The sequence below is a fragment of the Schistocerca serialis genome, chromosome 1 (assembly GCF_023864345.2).
Source record: "Schistocerca serialis cubense isolate TAMUIC-IGC-003099 chromosome 1, iqSchSeri2.2, whole genome shotgun sequence".
Taxonomy (NCBI): domain Eukaryota; kingdom Metazoa; phylum Arthropoda; class Insecta; order Orthoptera; family Acrididae; genus Schistocerca; species Schistocerca serialis.
The window spans coordinates 1,198,132,342-1,198,151,637 of NC_064638.1; the positions used below are offsets into that span (position 1 = coordinate 1,198,132,342).

The 19,296-nt window shown below is 40.1% G+C and overlaps 1 protein-coding gene across 2 annotated transcripts in view; it reads left to right on the forward strand.

Moving 5' to 3' along the window:
• LOC126418927 (rab GTPase-binding effector protein 1) overlaps positions 1-19,296 on the forward strand; it is a 200,376-nt gene that overhangs the window by 179,442 nt on the left and 1,638 nt on the right. For both annotated transcript variants that reach the window (XM_050085958.1, XM_050085966.1), the window contains exons 13-14: positions 924-1,059; positions 11,678-11,905. In XM_050085958.1, the coding sequence (XP_049941915.1) occupies positions 924-1,059; positions 11,678-11,905 (364 nt within the window). The remainder of the gene's footprint in view (positions 1-923; positions 1,060-11,677; positions 11,906-19,296) is intronic.

A 19,296-nucleotide genomic window follows, 5' to 3' on the forward strand; every position in this document is an offset into this window, starting at 1 on the left:
TCTATTAAAGTTCACACTACTCTTCATCATTACTAAATTATGCTCTGTGTTGGATATCTGCTCCTGGGTACATCTTACAATCCAATATATGATTTTGGAATATCTATCTGACCATGATGTTATCTAATTGGAATCTTTGGATATCTCCTCATGTGATTCTTGAAGGAAGTATTCACGATTACTAACTGAAATTTATTGCAGAACTCTCATGTTAACACTTGATGCCCACACTCCTCTTGTGATCCAGACACTCAGCATATCAGCTCTGTCTTCAGTTTACCATATAAATCTTGTATAGGAGGTGTTGTGATTAGGTCTTCAACTTTGGCATGACACTGTTGTCTTAAAGTGCCCACGGAGTTTTGTATTTTAGTAGGTTAAAAATTCTGTGGTCAGTCACAACAGTTTGCACTACTTCTTCTAGTATATGAAGGCTTAATCATGTTGGGATCACCACTGTCAGAGCGGCTATGGCAACAGCTGTCGAAACTACTTACATGGATGTGTTCAGGTAAATCAGCCTTGATAGCACACAGATTATCAGCACTTCTGTAACTGTAAACAACAAACATTTACTAACAAATACATGTGAAAATTAAGCAAGACATTGAGGCTTATAAAATGCAATAAATTAATGCTAGGCATGATGTGTGCCTTTTAACAAAGAAGTTATCACTCTCTACTCCTCATGGAGAGTTGATAACTAAATAACTGCCAACATCAAACAAATATGGCTTCTGGTGGCTGGTCTGTGAACTCATTCATGGTTATGGAACACAGTAGGCGACGATCTTATTCACCACAAAATAGTTATAACCATAGATGTAATGGAATTGAAATATTTATTTGGAACATGTAGTCATTAATGGAGTTAAATTTCAAAGTTTAAATTCATCATAAATGTGAAACCATATTTGTTCCAGAAAAAAATTGGAGCATTATGAAAAAGAAAGACAACATAATCATGAAAAACAAGGGAAACTGGAAACTGCTTTGACTGGAAGCCAGCGTATGGTGACAGATCTGAAGAAAAAAGTGGCAGAATTGGAAAAAGATAAGGTTGTTATAAATACTAACAAATTTTAGTGTATTGTCTCCATTTATGAAATATGAGGAGTTAATGTTGCTGTACAGTAGACTTGGTGTAATAAGTGCAATGATTTATTCACATGGTATATTACAAATTTTTGCCTGTTATGATGCTTACGATGTGTGTGTTGTTATCTTAATATTTTCCTAGGTGAAACTTTGTCAGATATTGGTGAGTTTGGTGCTCATGTTGAGTAGGTTTCATATTTCTTGTGTAGCTCATTATAGAATATATGAATGTTAAGCTCAACTATGGTACTTTCCTTGCATAATTCCGTCATGAAGCTGAATTGACTAAATCATTTCTGTAAGAAAGTGAAATGACATTCTGTCAGATATGTATTCCACTTACACTTTCCAGGTAAAATCTGTCTTCTAACTTTCAGAAATAGATGTATCTTCATCCTGCAAAAGAATAAAGGAAGCTATCTCAAAATTTTGTAGAGGGGGGGAGGGGAATGTTCAAAGCAACAAGACTGTCTGGTGCAGCTGAGATTAGAGCTACTTGATTTTGTTAAGTGTGCTTCTAAAAATGATCCACTCTCTGTTAACTCGGAACAAAACTCCATTTATTGAAGAGTAAAATAAATATGTCCAATCACTTACATTAGTGAGATGATGTCTTACGTAAGTGTAATGTCACCCTTTACACACTGGGAAGGCTAACAGAGATTAAGTAGTAGAGCTGAAATTGTAACTATGTACAATTACACAGAGAATGAAAGAAAGGCAAACACTGTTGCTGTAGAATCATCTGTGGCAGTGTGTGCAGTTTCACTTGACTGTGTGACGACCATCACATGGCGGATGACAATGATATTTCGCTACAAGACTATATGCAGTTGGGAGATACATCCAATACATTGTGTCTGGGGAGATACTGCAGTATAATATGAGAGGGTAAACTGTAGTGCTCCTATTTGTGCCTCATTTATGTTCATGATTCAGTCTGCAGTTCCCTTGTTTTTGACCTCGTGAAAACCACCTTTGGAAATTGTAATCACTTAGTCTTTCAGTAACATTTATTACATGGAATTTTGTCAGTTGTAATCATCATCATAATCATCATCTCCTCTCAGTTTCTTTGGAAATCCTGGATCTTTTATAGTGGTAGTAGTCTTGGTTTTGCCAACATATGGGTATTTGGTTAGATTAGGGAACCTCTAGGCCTACTTATAAAAGCTGGCATTTGTATCGTAAGATTTTGTTTTTAGTCTATGGTTTTATTCATGATTTCTATGCCTATTGTTTCACCTCTTTCTGAGGGAAGCACTGTCAATGATTATGCAGGTATATGTTAATTTCTGTCAAAAACAAATATTTCAGTCACTTTACTGGTATTCCTTTCAAAATTTTTACTAGCTCTAGATGTCCTCCCATAAAAGCATTTGTTTATACAATGCAGCTTAAATGCTTGCAGGGCCTTATTACAAAAAAAATCCTTATCCAAGATCATGAAGCTGACAAAACTGACTTCTGGTTCCTATTTTATTAAATATGCTGATAATGAATTCTTCTTTTGCTTCTTGTTAGAACAGCACCATATTTCACCTTTAATTTTACAAAAAATGTTGAAAATGAATTAAAATTATAAATTACACTAGATTAGAGGAGGTTCAGTTCAGTTTTCATTCCATAGACTCAAAAAAGGAGATGCTTCTCATGGGTGTGGAACATTTCAGAAAGTGTAACACAAAAACATAGAAATTTTTAATATAATACGCACTTCCCTGATCATTTGTCAGGATATTGTCGAGACATGTGAATACATTGCAGTAAACTGGAACTGCTAATACTTACAGGATTAATACACTGTCAGAATGATACATAGTTATCCACTTTTAATTAATTTATCGTACACAAAATACCTAATTTTGACTGTTGTGACCAAGTGCTGTCAAAACTGAAATCTAAGAAACATTTTTACTTACGCTGGTCCAACAGTCCCTGCTAAGACATTCATCCATAGAGTAGGAGGAGTTGCCTATCAAAAAGTCTTTCAGACTCAATTCAAATTGTGCTTTATCTGAAACAAAGTTTTTGATGGTTGCTGGCAATTGATTGAAGATGTGTGTTCCTGACTATTGGACCCCATTTTGAATCAAAGTAATTTGACTTAAGGTCTTATGTAGAGTGTTCTTATTCCTAGTATTGATACTATGTATTGAGCTATTGATTGGAAATAGAGACATATTATTTGTAAGAAATTTTTTAAGGAATAAATATACTGAGAAGTAGTGGTTATAATACCCAGTTCCTTGAACAGGTTTCTACATGATGATCTTGAATTTGCACCACACGAGTCTTATTAAATGCTCCTGCACTCTAAAAACTTTTTCTTGGCTTTATTAGTTATCCCAGGCTGTGATCCCATATGACGTAATAGAATGAAAGTAAGTAAAGTATGCAAGGCTTTTTTTATATTTATATCTCCTACATCTAACATCATTTGCATTACAAATACAGACTTGTTTAGGTGCTTTAGCAATTCTGTGGTATGCCTTCCCCAACTGAATTTATTATCGAGTTGTAATCCCAGAAATTTAACACTGTCAACCTCTTCGATCTGCATGTCTTTGTATGTTATACACAAGCTGGAAGGAAATCTCTTACAGGTTATGAACTGCATATAGTAGGTCTTTTCAAAGTTTAATGACGGTGAATTAGCTTTCAATCATTTATTAATATTGGTGAAAATTGATTAGCAGCCATTTTGAAGTCTATACTTTACTTTCTACTTATTGCAATATTTTTGCATCATCTGCAGACAAAACAAAATTAGCATCTGGCACTTTAACAGATAAGAGATCATTAATTTAGACAAGAAAAAGCAATGGACCCAAGACAGTACCTTGATGAATACCATATGTGATTAATTTCCAATCAGTCATACAGTCAAAGGCTTTTGACAGGTCACAGAAAATGCCGGTAGCCTCAATTTCTTATCTAATGAACTAAGTACATTCTCACTGTATTTGTAAGTAGCCTTCTCTGTACCAGAACCTGTAAGGTACCCTAACTGTGACTTTGACAATATGTTATTCACAGTCAGATGCTTAAGAAGATGCTTGAACACAACCTTTCCAAATATTTTTAAAAAAGCCAGCAAAAGTGAAATTGGTCAATAGTTTAATGGCACCTCTTTATCCCCCGTCTTGTAAAAAGAGTTAACTTCAGCATATTTTAGCCAGTCTCGAAATGTTCTGCTGAAAAGAGATTGACTACACAGATAACTTAAGATAGAACCAACTCATATGAGCACACTGGTTAACTGTGTTGCTATGTCATGATAACCACTAGAGTACTTTGATTGTAAAGATTTTATGATGGATGATACTTCTTTGGGAGAAGTAAGTATCAGTTCCATTTTACCGAAATTACTGAGTGAGGTGGTGCAATGATTAGCACACTGGACTCGCATTCAGCAGGACAGCAGTTCAAACCCTCATCCGGCCATCCTCGTTTAGATTTTCCATAATTTCCCTAAATCACTTCATGCAAATGATGTGATGGTTCCTTTGAAAGGGCACTGCTGACTTCCTTCCTAATCTGATGGGACTGATGACCTCGCTGTTTGGTCCCCTCCCCACAAATCAACAACAAGAACAACTACTACTACTGAAACTTCCTGGCAGATTAAAACTGTGTGCCCGACCGAGACTCGGTCGGGCACACAGTTTTAATCTGCCAGGAAGTTTCATATCAGCGCACACTCTGCTGCAGAGTGAAAATCTCATTCTGGAAACATCCCCCAGGCTGTGGCTAAGCCATGTCTCCGCAATATCCTTTCTTTCAGGAGTGCTACTTCTGCAAAGTTTGGAAGGTAGGAGACAAGGTACTGGCAGAAGTAAAGCTGTGAGTACCGGGCGTGAGTCGTGCTTCGGTAGCTCAGTTGGTAGAGCACTTGCCCGCGAAAGGCAAAGGTCCCGAGTTCGAGTCTCGGTCGGGCACACAGTTTTAATCTGCCAGGAAGTTTCATATCAGCGCACACTCCACTGCAGAGTGAAAATCTCATTCTGGAAACATCCCCCAGGCTGTGGCTAAGCCATGTCTCCACAATATCCTTTCTTTCAGGAGTGCTAGTTCTGCAAGGTTCGCAGGAGAGCTTCTGTAAAGTTTGGAAGGTAGGAGACGAGGTACTGGCAGAAGTAAAGCTGTGAGTACCGGGCGTGAGTCGTGCTTCGGTAGCTCAGTTGGTAGAGCACTTGCCCGGGAAAGGCAAAGGTCCGAGTTCGAGTCTCGGTCGGGCACACAGTTTTAATCTGCCAGGAAGTTTCATATCAGTGCACACTCCGCTGCAGAGTGAAAATCTCATTCTGGGAACTACTACTACTACTACTACTGAAGTTATGTATAGAGACTGGTTTCAGATATTCCATTGCACTATGTCCTGAACCTAATAAACCCAAGCTGTCAGTAACAGAAACAAAGAACTTTTTTTAAGAGGTTTGCAACACTACATGCACTTTTTACCAATACCTCATTTATTTTTAGAGCTATCTGTTCCTGTTCCTTTCTGGCCCCTTCAGTCTGCTTCCTCACTATATCCCATATGGTTTTTATTTTGTTCCCTGTTATAATTATCTTTTTCTCATTTTAAAGCGGCTTGGATTTCTGGAGTACTTGTTTCACTATTTTGCTGTAGTCTTGGTAATGCATTACAGTGTTAACATCAGAGCTGTTCCTAGATAGTAATTATAGTTTCGTTTTTGTCCCACATGATACCTTTATTCCTTGTGTAATATATGGTTTGTTTTGAGAGTTCTGTTTGATTTGAGTTATGTTTAGGGGAAAACAGTTTTCAAATGAGGAAGTAACTTTATTAAAATGAATGCTTTGTATTTTCCGTTTTAGTCAGAAGTATTGTAAACATATATTCAGTTCATGTCTTTGAGCAATTTCCTAAAATTCTAAATTTTTGGCTGATTTATTACCCTCCTGTAATCAGATTTAATAGCTTTAATATCCTTACAAGTTTCAACATTTAACACATGATGCTGTATGTCATGACTACATAACCCATTTACTATTGGTTTTGTGATTTGGCTTTCTTCCCTAGATTTGTCTACAAAGATATTATCAATAACAGTCCCAGAACATTTACATACCCTAGTTGCAAAGTTCACAGTCGGAATTAAATTGTATGACAGTGTTGCTGATTTTAGTAATTGTTCATTGTCAGAGCTCTTCAATAAATCTGCATTAAAATCACCAGCAGCCACTGTTTCCTTGTTTTTTATTATGATATGGGCAACAGAGCTTCCAGTTTGTTTACGAACAGGTTAAAGTTTTCGAAGGTGTTCTGCACGTACATACTATTATAAAGGACTTATTAAGAAATACTACTTCAGTATAATGGAAGGAAACATTCCACGTGGGAAAAATTATATATAAAAACAAAGATGAGGTGACTTACCGAACAAAAGCGCTGGCAGGTCGATAGACAAACAAACAAACACAAACATACACACAAAATTCAAGCTTTCGCAACAAACTTTTGCCTCATCAGGAAAGAGGGAAGGAGAGGGAAAGACGAAAGGAAGTGGGTTTTAAGGGAGAGGGTAAGGAGTCATTCCAATCCCGGGTGCGGAAAGACTTACCTTAGGGGGAAAAAAGGACAGGTATACACTCGCACACATGCACATATCCATCCACACATACAGACACCTACTACTTCAGTTGCACAAGCTTCTAAGTGCTGCTCTGAGAGAAATTTATTATCGGTATTCTTGAAATTGAAACAATTTATGACAAATGTGGCAACTCCTCCTTTCTCCATATTCCCTGTACAGAAGTAAGAGGCTAACTTAAATCCTGAAACATTTAACATATCTATACCAGTTGTCACTTGATGTTCAGAGAGACAGTTTATATCAACTGGCTTGCTCAACTCGAATTCTTACTCACTCTTCAGATATTCTGATGCAGTAAGTGTAGCTGATCTTGTGCATTGACTGAATTAAAACTGAATAAACATAATTTTTCTACCAATTTCTGAACATATTCAGTTTCAATTAAAGGCTGTTTGCATTAATTGTGTATATTAAAATCAAACAATGGAAAATCTAGGATGGAATGTAACAATGCGAGATAAGGAAAGTTGTTACTCACCATATAGCGGAGATGCTGAGCTGTGATAGACACAATAAAAGGATTCACACAATCATAGCTTTCGGCCATTAGGGCCCTTTTGACAAAGGCCTTAATGGCCGAAAGCTATGATTGTGTGAATCTTTTTGTTATGTCTATCGCGGCTCAGCATCTCCTCTATATGGTGAGTAGCAACTTTCCTTCTCTCGTATTGTATATTAAAATTAGCTTTTTGGCTACCCCTTTTATCAGTGTAAATGTAATTTTCAATCTGCCTCTGAACATCTTTTGTTTCTGCCCTCCCTACCCTAAAAAACTGTGGTACTTTACCACATGTGATTGTGCCGCCACTGGAGGAGAGGATTAACGTGGGATTCAGTGAAAAGGGAAAAGTTATACCAGAATAGAAATCAATAGAGGCACATCGTTCACAAAGTTCGTATCCGCCTTGCGGGAAGAAAATCCTGATGATGATGAAGCTTTAAAGTTACCATATTTTCAATTTTTTTCAACTGAGTGGTATAATTAGCACAGTCAAATGGGTTATAGAGGTCACAAAAATTTCAGCTGATGTCTTTTGTCGTTTAAAGATTTTACTCAGTAGTTAATGAACTAATAGACGCCAAGAACTTTCAGAAAGCACAATTATGACATACACAGTATATTACTTATGCAGATTCCAAGATGTTCAATAACACATTAAACTTTGGAAAAAGTAATGAGTACTTTCATATTCATATCTACAAAATATCACACCCTTTATGCCAAAAGAATGAATGAGCATTGATCTAGTTTTGACATAAAAGTGACTGAATGTTTCAGTCTTAAAAATCAATGTTGGTGATTTAAGATATTGATTTGAATCTGATTTATTGGTACCATTTTCACAGATGGTGAGATAAGAGATTAATAATTATTCCTTTCTCCCCTTGGGAGGTGGTGGGATAATTGTAAATTGATTGTTCTGCAATTATCAAAGTGTGCTGTATTTACTAGAAGTAAATCAGTTATACTGGATACCAGTTCCAATTTTATTACTTCAAAATAAACAAAGAGATTAAATCGACAGTAAAACTGTAAGGCAACAATCTGATCCACAGAAACCTCTTCACTGTCTGGTTCAGGTGTATGTCATGCACCGTTTCAACACACAGGAAAGGGTTGTAATATTACTGATATTTCCACATATTTGTCTGTTTCTCATACATTATGAGCAGGATACTTGAGATTTGCTGCTGCTATGAGAAGTTTGCCATGTCAACAGACATGTTTTCTGAAAGTTCTCCCTTTCTTCCTGAGGTTACTTTACTGAAGGCCCTTTCAAATTCTGTCTAATAAAACACTGAAAGAGGTTTATTTCTTTCATTGTGTATTGCAATTTTGGGGATACCTTTCTGGTCATTTCTAGAGTTCACAAAATCGTTGTGCAGCATAGTTCAGGAGATAAAAGGACGAGGATTCATCATGCAACTTTGTATGGTTATATTGACTTTTGTTTTCTATATTAGAATGACAAATGGACTATTAGTTTAGCTGGTTCTTGCACAGAGTGATACATTTAGACACAAATGGAGACTTCTGCTGCTGAACTCCACGTCTATCTGACAAAATCAACACTTGTATAACTTCTAGTGGCGCAGTGATGTTACCGTACACACCATCTCCATCCTATTACACAAGTAATAAGTGCTGTCTTGATTCCCCAGATTGTATATAATCAAATTTGACAATGTCCGTTTTCTCAGGTGGGATATTTGGCCACAGAGACCCTTTGCAATGTTAAACAGGGAGTGTAGATAAAATTTTTGCAGCTACAACACTTGGGTTGCTTTGTGCTGGTATTTTGTCTTCCCTACACTTCTTTTGAGCCAGGTTTCTCCTCTGCAATGTTTGCCATGGTCATCTTTGCTTCAATAGCTTCTTGTTCTTGCTCAGTGAATTAAATGTGTTGCATTTGTAAAACTGATCTTTTCTTTGGTCTACAGAACTCTGAATTGTACTCCTGGAATATTTGCCAGTGTGTTGGAAAAGAGATGTTGGCTTTATAATTGTTGTACATTTACATGGGTGTACCGGGAAGAATGGTCAGTATTCAGGGATATGATAGTAACCATCATTTGAAGCAAATATTTCATGTGGACATATGCCCTAGTCTGAAATGTTCCTGAGATACATTGGTATTTATTTTCTATATTATTTAATTACTTTGTCAGGTTTTCACACGTACAACACTTGGTAAACATTATGACATGCATTTTACAAAGTATTGACAGAAAAATAAGTATTTTTAACACATTCACATGTAAGGATTATCGTACACATCACATTACAGTTGTTGTACGGTTCATAATAAATGTTAGAATATCCCACTGTCATCTTCAGTGCATTTGTGTCCTCTTTGGAAAATGTCTTGTGTTGCTTCTCTGAATGCCTCTACACATTCCTTAATAAGGGCAGCAGCGTCCATGATATGACCAAGTGGTTCGTTTCGAATTTACTCCTTCCATTTGTACGTGTCAGACTTCATTCAGCCCCATAAACAAACATCTAATGGCATCAGGTCTGGTGATCTAGATGACCAGCTAATTGTACTGTTACAACCAATCCAGTGATCAGAGTATGTGCGGTTGAGGGTTTCCCTCACACTTCTGGTAAAATATGGAGGGGCTCCGTCACACTGGAAGTACATTGCAATCCATGTGGCTAAAGGCACGTTCTCAGGGTGTCCAACAAATGAATTTTCCAAAATCTGCAAGTAATTCTTTCCTGTCATTCACTTTTCTAAAATGACTGGACTTATCAACCTATTACAGATCACGCTGCGCTAAACACTGATCGGAAAACAAACTTGGAAATTGGTTTCCACTGTAGTGTGTGGATTTTCCTGCTACCATTGATGATTATTACAGTTGTTGTTGACTACATTCTGTGTAAATGTGGTTTCATTTGTGAATAGTATTAATGGTGGATGCAAGTGATGATAGTCATGTAACCAGTGACAAAATTCTAATTGTTTGGCATTGTCACCATTGTGAAGATTATAGGACTTGGAGGCACCATTTCATAGTGTGTCGCTGTTCCTGCACAATTTATTAAACTACACGTTCAGAACAAAAGTGTGAACTTGGAAGAATACATGTTTCATGCGTTGTGGTGAAAACTCTGGTAAACACTCTGCGATCAGGAATTTGATGTGTTGGAAAACGTCAGTGGTATTTTTAAACAGCAGTACTACCATCGCACATTGATGATGGGTGAACCAAGGCTATCTCCTGTGAAAAGTTTTCTTTTACAAACCTGAAGGAAGTGGTATGTCGGCCATCAGCAAATAGGATAGAATCATCAGTTTTTTTAGTTTCACAATGTGATTTTTTCTTAGTCTTGTTTGGAAAAAGAAGAATTTAAGTTAATTTTGCACAAAATGTCTTTTTTTCTTGAATGTAGAACAGCAGTCTTATAATATGAGAGCAATTTTACATCAGCACTTACTGGAACCTTTTTTGCTGCATGATATTTTGTTACCTGACAGATTGTGATACAGCGTTACCAGGTGTTGTACTGCAATACGTTGTAAAAATGTATCTGGTTGACTACAAACATTTACATTTATGTGAGTGCCATTCCTTTCATACAGGATGAAGATTCCTCTAGTAATCTGCATACTTTCATTGGTGGTCTCCTGTTGAATCATGAATTTTTCCAATAAGAATCTGTTACGAACTTAACCGAAAAGATGATCATCTTTTCTGAATGTAATCGGAGTTGAACTTCATTATTCCGAATTGGATTTACTTTTCTCTTGATGGTGTCATTAAATGACAAAACTCTGAGGTATTGTATGTCTGGGGCGGGGGGAGATAATATTTATTTTTGTTGTTATTATGATTGCAGTTATGCGATATTAGCTGAAAATTTTTATTACAGACATACATCAGCTGTATTGTATATTACGTACATATTGAGAATTCCACTAGAGGTTAAAATTCTTATCTTGAACGTGTATGTATACTAAAATTCATATGTTACGTAACTGATATTACGTATGTAATTAAATTATAATAAATTAAAACTCTTTGCCTTTACAAATGTCTGCTTGTGTCTGTGTATGAGCGGATGGATATGTGTGTGTGTGTGTGGGGGGGGGGGGGGGGGGGAGGGGGGGGGGGGTGCGCACGTGAGTGTATACCTGTCCCTTTTTCCCCCCTAAGGTAAGTCTTTCTGCTCCCGGGATTGGAATGACTCCTTACCCTTTCCCTTAAAACCCACATCCTTTCATCTTTCCCTCTCCTTCCCTCTTCCCTGACGAAGCAACCGTTGGTTGCAAAAGCTTGAATTTTGTGTGTATGTTTGTGTTTGTTTGTGTGTCTATCGACGTGCCAGCGCTTTCGTTTGGTAAGTCACATCATCTTTGTTTTTAGATATATTTTTCCCACGTGTAAAGCTTCCCTCTGTTATATTCATATCATTAATTAAATTGTTTGTTTTATTTGATTGTCAGGAGAAAATGGAAGGTACTATCAGTGAACTGAAGGGGCGTATAAGTTCATTGCAGCGGGAACTGACTGAAGCAGAAACTGTCCAGAAAGACTTTGTACGCCTTTCGCAGTCATTACAAGTACAACTGGAAAAAATTCGTGGTTCAGACACTGAAGTCAGATGGCAACATGAAGATGATGTTGAAGTCTGTCCAGGATGCAGACAGAATTTTACTATTGCGCGGAAAAAGGTACATACTTCTGTAACATATAAACTACTTGTATGAAGTATTAATTGTAATTATAGTCTGCCAAACAACAGACAGGTAATAAAAGATCTGATCTCTTTGGTTCTCTAAGGACAGTAGGTTAGCGGTATGCTTCTAGGTGTTCAGCTTTTGGTTTTTGAATATCCAAATTATCTTTGTCATTACAAATAAGTTATTATATTTCAATGTTAAAATGTCAGCTCAACTACCTACTTAGTGTAAAAAACCACTATAATTTACATGTTTTGAAGGTGAAGCCATCATCATCAAAATAACAATACAGGTGTCTCTAAAAGTGAGCAAAATAAGACACAAGCAAAAGCAATAAAAGTAATAGTAATATAATGTGGCTATCTTAAGATGAGTGTTCACATCATCATCAACTGATAAAATATGGTACCCTGGCTGTTGGCAGCGGCACATAACTGTATGCATACACGGCTCATGTATCTTCCTGAATGCCACATCCTGCAGGCAGAAACTGAATTAACATGAGTGAGCACTTTGTGAATGTAAACATGAAATCGAAAGAGAATACTGAAGAAACAAAGATGTATAAATATGTTGGGTATCCTAGAAATTTATATCTTGTCCTGAACAGATAGCTGTGAAGTCAGTAATTAATGGATATTAAAAAAGATCTGAAAAGTTTCTGAAAAAGTTACTAGTGCCACATGTGAGCTGTTCGTTTTTTTCATTCTCCCACATATGTATAGTAATCTCAAGTTGTTCTAATAGACATAGTTTCTTGATTATATTGTATACATAAAATTGTGAGATCCTCATGTGTTAAATTGTTAAGCTGAACAGCATCCCTATGTTCCTTGTACTCTAACTTAAATGATCTACCACTTTGGCCTACATAGCTTGCATTACACGCGTACACTGAATTTTATAGATATCAATCCTCTTGTCTGCATCATTTAATGTTGTAAATTGTTTCTTAGCATAAATCACAATATATTGTTGGGCTTAAATGTGGCATTGACTTTAAATGATTTTAGAGTTTCTCTGAGAGATTACCGTAGTATGGAATTTGGCACACTGTGTCACTGTCACTGTCCTTTACATCCGTGCATGAATTCTTGCGTATGAATTGATTCACAATGTTTTCAGGGTATCCATTAACTCTCTCTAGCAGTTTCGTGATGTTTAGCTCATTCATCAGGTCTTGAAGCACTGTTTCTATTAGAAATCGAAAGGAGAATGTTTTTGGCTGTTTGGATGACGCAAAAAGTTGGTGGCAGCAGGTGACCCTGAGGCGTAAACTGCCTCATTGAATGTTCCATGCCTTCCCAGCCTCATGATGTCATCCTCCATTGGAATTGCGGCGGATTTTTCCACCGCCTAGCTGAGCTACGACAACTTTTAAGCTTTGCACCTACTTTCTGCATTGCCTCCCAGGAAACCTGGTTCCCAGCAATGTGGACCCCTGCCTTCCGCGGCTATAAGGGATATTACAGGAACCGTGGGTGGAGTATGCGTTTATGTCCTAAACTCAGTCTGTAGTAAAACTGTGCCCCTTCAAACCCCTCTTGAAGCTGTGGCTGTTGCTGTAGAGCTTGCCGATGTTCTTTAATTGCCCCAGCAACTTCTGGCGACCACCAACGGACTGTCTTTCGCTGGGGGCACCCTAAAGAACAAGGGATCTCTTTTTTTCACCACAGAAACGATCGTTGTAGTGACCTGCTCAACCACAACATCGATGGCTCCATGTGCGGGACATTCAGCGGTGCCAGCAACAAGAAATAACTGTCTGCAATGTATGTCTTCCTCCAGATGGTGCCTTACCCCTGAACCTATTGGCTGCACTGATTGATCAGCTCCCTAAATCTTTCCTACTTTTGGGAGATTTTAAATCCCATAACACCTTGCGGGGTGGCACTGTGCTTACTGGGTGAGGTAGAGATGTCGAAAATTTACTGACCAGCTCGACCTGTGCCTCTTAAATACAGATGACCCCAATCATTTCAGTGTTGCACATGGCACATATTCAGCCATTGGTCTCTCGGTCTGCAGTCCTGGCCTTCTCCCATCTATCCACTGGAGAGCTCATGACGACCTGTTTGGTAGTGACCACTTCCCTATCTTCCTGTCACTCCCCAGGCATCATGCCCATGGATGCCTAACCAGATGGGCTTTAAACAAGGCAGACTGGTAAGCCTTCACCTCTGCTGTCACCGTTGAATCTCCCCCACGTGGTGCCATCGATGTTGTGGTTGAGCAGGTCATTACAACGATCATTTCTGTGGTGAAAAAAGAGATCCCTTGTTATTTAGGGTGGCCCCGGAGAAAGACAGTCCGTTGGTGGTCGCCAGAAGTCGCTGGGGCAATTAAAGAGCATCGGCAAACTCTACAGCAACATAAGTGGCACCCTTGCCTTGAGCATCTAATAGCCTTTAAACGAATCCATGCCTGCGTTCGCCAGATTATAGAAAGACGGAAACAGGAGGGTACGTCTCAACCATTGGGTGCCATACGTCACTTTCCCAAGTCTGGACAAATATCAGGTGTGTTTTTAGGTACCAGACGCAAACAGATGTCCCTGGCGTCAACATCGATGGCTTGTTATCTACCGACACAAATGCTAATGCCGAGCATTTTACTGAACACTATGCTCGTGCTTCTACATTGGAGAATTACCCCCCAGCCTTTCGCACCCTCAAACGGCAGATGGAAGGGAAGTCCTCTTGTTTGCTACATGCCACAGTGAACCCTATAATGCCCTATTTACAAAGTGGAGCTCCTCAGTGCCTTGCACATTTCCCCAATTAAACATCTCTCGTCTGACTACAAGCAACATTTCATCGTCGTCAACTGGATCTGGTGCAACAACGTCTTTCCATTGCAATGGTAGGAGAACACCATCATTCCCATGCTCAAACCAGGTAAAAACTTGCTTGATGTGGATAGCTATCGACCCATCAGCCTCACCAACATTCTTTGTAAGCTGCTAGAACTTAAGGTGAACCGGAGCTCGTGTTGGGTCCTAGAGTCATGTGGGCTACTGGTTCCATGCTAGGGCGGTTTCTACAAGGGTGGCTCTACTACTGATAATCTTGTGTCCCTCGAGTCTGCCATCTGAAAAGCCTTTTCCAGATGCCAACACCTTGTTGCCATCTTTTTTTATCTATGAAAAGCTTACGATACGACCTGGCAACATCACATCCTTGCCACATTATATTAGTGGCAGAAGTGCTGGCAGCACTTCAATGCCCTCTGTTGCCTGAGCAGTACGAACTGGGGGTGTAGATCACACTACGCTGCTGCAGCTCTACACAGTCCTTGTTCAATCCCACCTTGATTATGGGAGTGTGGTTTATGGTTCGTCGGCACCCTCAGCATTGCATTTACTCGACCCAGTGCACCACTGTGGTGTTCGCCTAGCGACAGGAGCTTTTAGGAAGAGTCCGGTGACCAGCGTCCTGGTGGAGGCCGGAGTCCCTCCATTGAAGGTTAGGCATGCACAACTGCTCACCAGTTATTTTGCACACATTCATAGTTCTCCTGTGCATCTGAATTACCGTCACCTTTTCCCAACCACTGCGGTTCACCTCCCGCACTGTGATTACGTTGCAAGGTTTTTCACCTTTGGGAGACAGAATGGGCATAATCTCAGTACACACAACAAACTGTTTGCCATTAAGGAGACTAGGAGACTACGAATGTGTGGAAGGCCTCTATGAGGGCCTCTCGCAAGGACTCTGTGGTTCTCTGCCGGCTCCACAGCGGCCACACTTGGGCGACCCACGGCTACCTCCTGCACCGTGAAGGCCCACCTCAGTGTCGGTACGGCACTCGGTTGACAGTGGCCCATATTCTGGTACACTGTCCTACTTTGACTGCCCTGAAACGAACTATTCGGTTACCGGACTCGTTGACACTAATTTTATCTGACAGCACCTCATCGGCTGAATTAGTTTCATGTTTTATTTGTGATGGTGGGTTTTATCATTTTATCTAAGTTTTAGCGCACGTCCATTGTCCCTCTGTGTATGTGCTTTTAGGGTGGAGGTTTTAATGTGTTTTTATTCTCATGGTCAGCTAGCCATGGTAATCTGCTTTCTTGTTTTAATCTCTTCTACCTTTTTTTGCGTGTCTCTTTGTTTTTCTTGTCCTCTTTTGTTTATTGCCCTTCTGTCGTTCTTGGGGTTTTTCCTTTCTTTCTGTTTTGTGCTGAAAGGCTTATTTGTGTTACTCTCATCCTTGCGGTATTGTTTTATTCAGAACAAGGGACCGATGACCTAGCAGTATGGTCCCTTCACCCCTCTTCTAAACCAACCAACCATGGGTGGGCCCTCCAACGCCATAAGTGCCACCCACCCATGGAGCACCTCGTTGCCTTAAAATGGCTCTGTGCCCGGGTCCGTCAACTCATCAAACGACGGAAGCAGGAGTGTTGGGAACGATATGCCTCTGCTAGTGGAACACCAACCTCTCCTTACCAGGTTTGGACCCAGCTCAGGTTCCTTTATAGATATCAGACCTGCAGATATATCTGGAATTTTCACACTTGGTGCTGTATATGCCTATCCAGACATAATCGCAGAGCATCTTGCCGAGCATTATGCTCATACCTCTGCATCTGAGAATTACTGACTTGTCTTTCATCTCCTGAAACAGAGGGTGGAACACCACCACATATCTTTTACTCCATGCCACCTTGAGGCGTATAATGATCCCTTTAGGGAGTGGGAATTTATCAGTGCCCATGCCGATTGCCCTGACACATCCCCTGGAACAGACTGCATCCATTCCCAGATAATTACACATCTGTTGGCAGATTGTCAGTGCCACCTCCTTGCCGTCTTCAATTCGCATCTGGAGTGATGGCAAATTCTCATCGCACTGGTTATCATCCTATCAGTCTCACCAACGTTCTGTGCAAGCTGTTGGAATGTATGGTGAGCCAGCAGTTGTGTTGGCTGCTTGAGTCTCGGGGCATTGTGGCTCCACCACTGACTGCTTGGTGTACCTGGAGTCTGCCAATCCGAATGGTCTTTTTCCCGGCAACACCACCATGTTGCCATCTTTTTCGACCTGACAATAGCCTACGATACCACCTGGTGATGCCAAGTCCTCGCTACTTTGCATGAGGGGGTCTCCGGGGCCCGCTCCCAATTTTTATACAGTACTTTTTGTCACTCCTCACATTCAGAGTTCAAGTCAGTGATTCACTCAGTTTGTCCCACATCCAAGAGAATAGGGTCCCGCAGGGCTCTGTACTGAGCGTCCCACTCATTTTAATTGCCATTAATGGTCTTGCAGTAGCAGTGGGGTCCTCAGTATCCCCCTTCTTATATGCTGATGACTTTTGTACTTCCTTCTGCTCATCGACTGCAGGGAGCCATACAAAAGTCATAGTCATGGGCCCACCCTCATGGCTTTCAGTTTTCAGCTGCCAGGACTTGCGCCATGCACTTCTGTTGTCATCGTACTGTGCACCCACATCCGAACTTGACATCGCTGATGTACTTAATGTAGTGGAGACTTACCGTTTTTTGGGAGTAGTTTTCAACACCCACTTAACTTGCTTTTCCATCTTCGTTGGCATAAGGAAAAGTGCTGGCAGCATCTTAATACTATTCCGACTTGCGACAAGAGCTTTCCGAACGAGCCCAGTGAACAGCCCCTTGTGGAAGCTGGCATTCCTTCATTGTGGATCAGGCGACAACAACTGATTGTGAATTATACTGCACACACATCCTTTTCCCTAACACAGCGATCCATCTCCTGCATCACCAGCCCAGATCGGTGATTCCAATTGCAATTTGTGTCCGGTCACTTCTTACTGAACTCAAAACATTCCCTCTGCCACGTTTCCTGCAGGTCCACTCACGTGCAAATCTATGGTCCGTGCCTCGGCCACAACTTTCCTGGACCTATTGAACGCCAAAAAGGCTCAGTTCCAATTGAGGTCCTCCACTGGCAATTTTTCTCTACTCCCAGCGAGTTCCAGGGCTTATAAATAGTCTACACTGATGGCTCGATTGTCATGTTGGCTTCGCTTACCCTCAAATTGGACGTACTGAACAGTGCTTCTTGCCAGATGGCTGCAGTGTTTTCACTGCGTAGTTGGTAGCCATCTGACACGCTCTTGAGTGTATCTGCTCCTGTGCAGATGAGTCTATCATCATCTCCTTAAGCAGCCTACAAACTCTCGACCACTGCTTCTCTCGCCATCCTTTGGTAATGACTATCCAGGAGTCTCTTTATGCCCCTGGAAATGGTGTACATTCAGTGTCCTTCATTTGGACCCCAGGACAGGCCAGGACTCTAGGCAGTGACCTTGCTTACCAGCTGGCCAAACAGGGTACCAGTCAACCAACTCTGGAGGTCGGCCTGCCGGAAACTGATCTCCAATGGGTCTTATGCCGTAAATTTTTCGGAATATGGGATATTGAATGGCTTACCCTCAGTAAACCAATAAACTACGTGTTATGAAGGAGACAATGAATGTGTGGCACTCATCCATGCAAGCTACTCGCAAGGACTCAATTGTCTTTTGCTGGCTCCCCATCGGACATATTTGGTGGACTCATGATAGCCTCCTCTGTCATGAGGACCCACCTCAGAACAGTTGTGGTTCACCCTTGACTATCGTTCACATCTTATTGGGCTGCCCAATTTTAGCCACTCTGTGGCAGACTTTTAACTTTCACACCACACTGCCAATGGTATTGGGAGACAGTGCCTCAACAGCTGTATAGTTTTACTTTTTATTTGTGAGGGACGATTTTATCTCACGATCTAAGTGTGAGTGTCTGGCCTTCTCTCCCAGGCCTCCACCCTCCTTCCATTTTAACTCTTCCTCATGCTTTCTTTGCTGTTTGTTCACCTTGGTGTTCATCTTTTTCCTATGTGTGTTCCTCTAGCCTTGTCTTGTAGGCTGGAGATTTTAGTGTGTTTCAGGTTGCCTGGCTCACCCATATTTCTTCTTGCAACGGCCAGCCCAGGCCATCTGCTATGTTCATTCAATACTTTCACCAGCTTTCTTCCTTTTAATGCATGTTCTCCCCTTTTGTCCTTCCTCTTTTGTTTTCTCTTTCATTGTGTTTCCCAATTACTTTTCCACCCTTTTTACTTCCCAGCCTTTTTTTGGGAATGGTTTTACACTCCGGTGCGTTTGATTGTGGAAAAATGGACTGGTGATCCTGTAGTTTGCTCCCTTTCTCTTCAAACCAAAGAAGCAAATAAATGCTGACATGTACAACAATGCATTACCAGAATCTACAGAAAAAAATAATAGATAGAAACCATTTCCAGTCAACAGTGAACGATGACTTGCTTAAGCAACAATTAAGACTATTTCTGTTAAGCATATAGAGTATTAAAATATTGTGTGTTACATTTTGCTTAATTGACATGTGTAA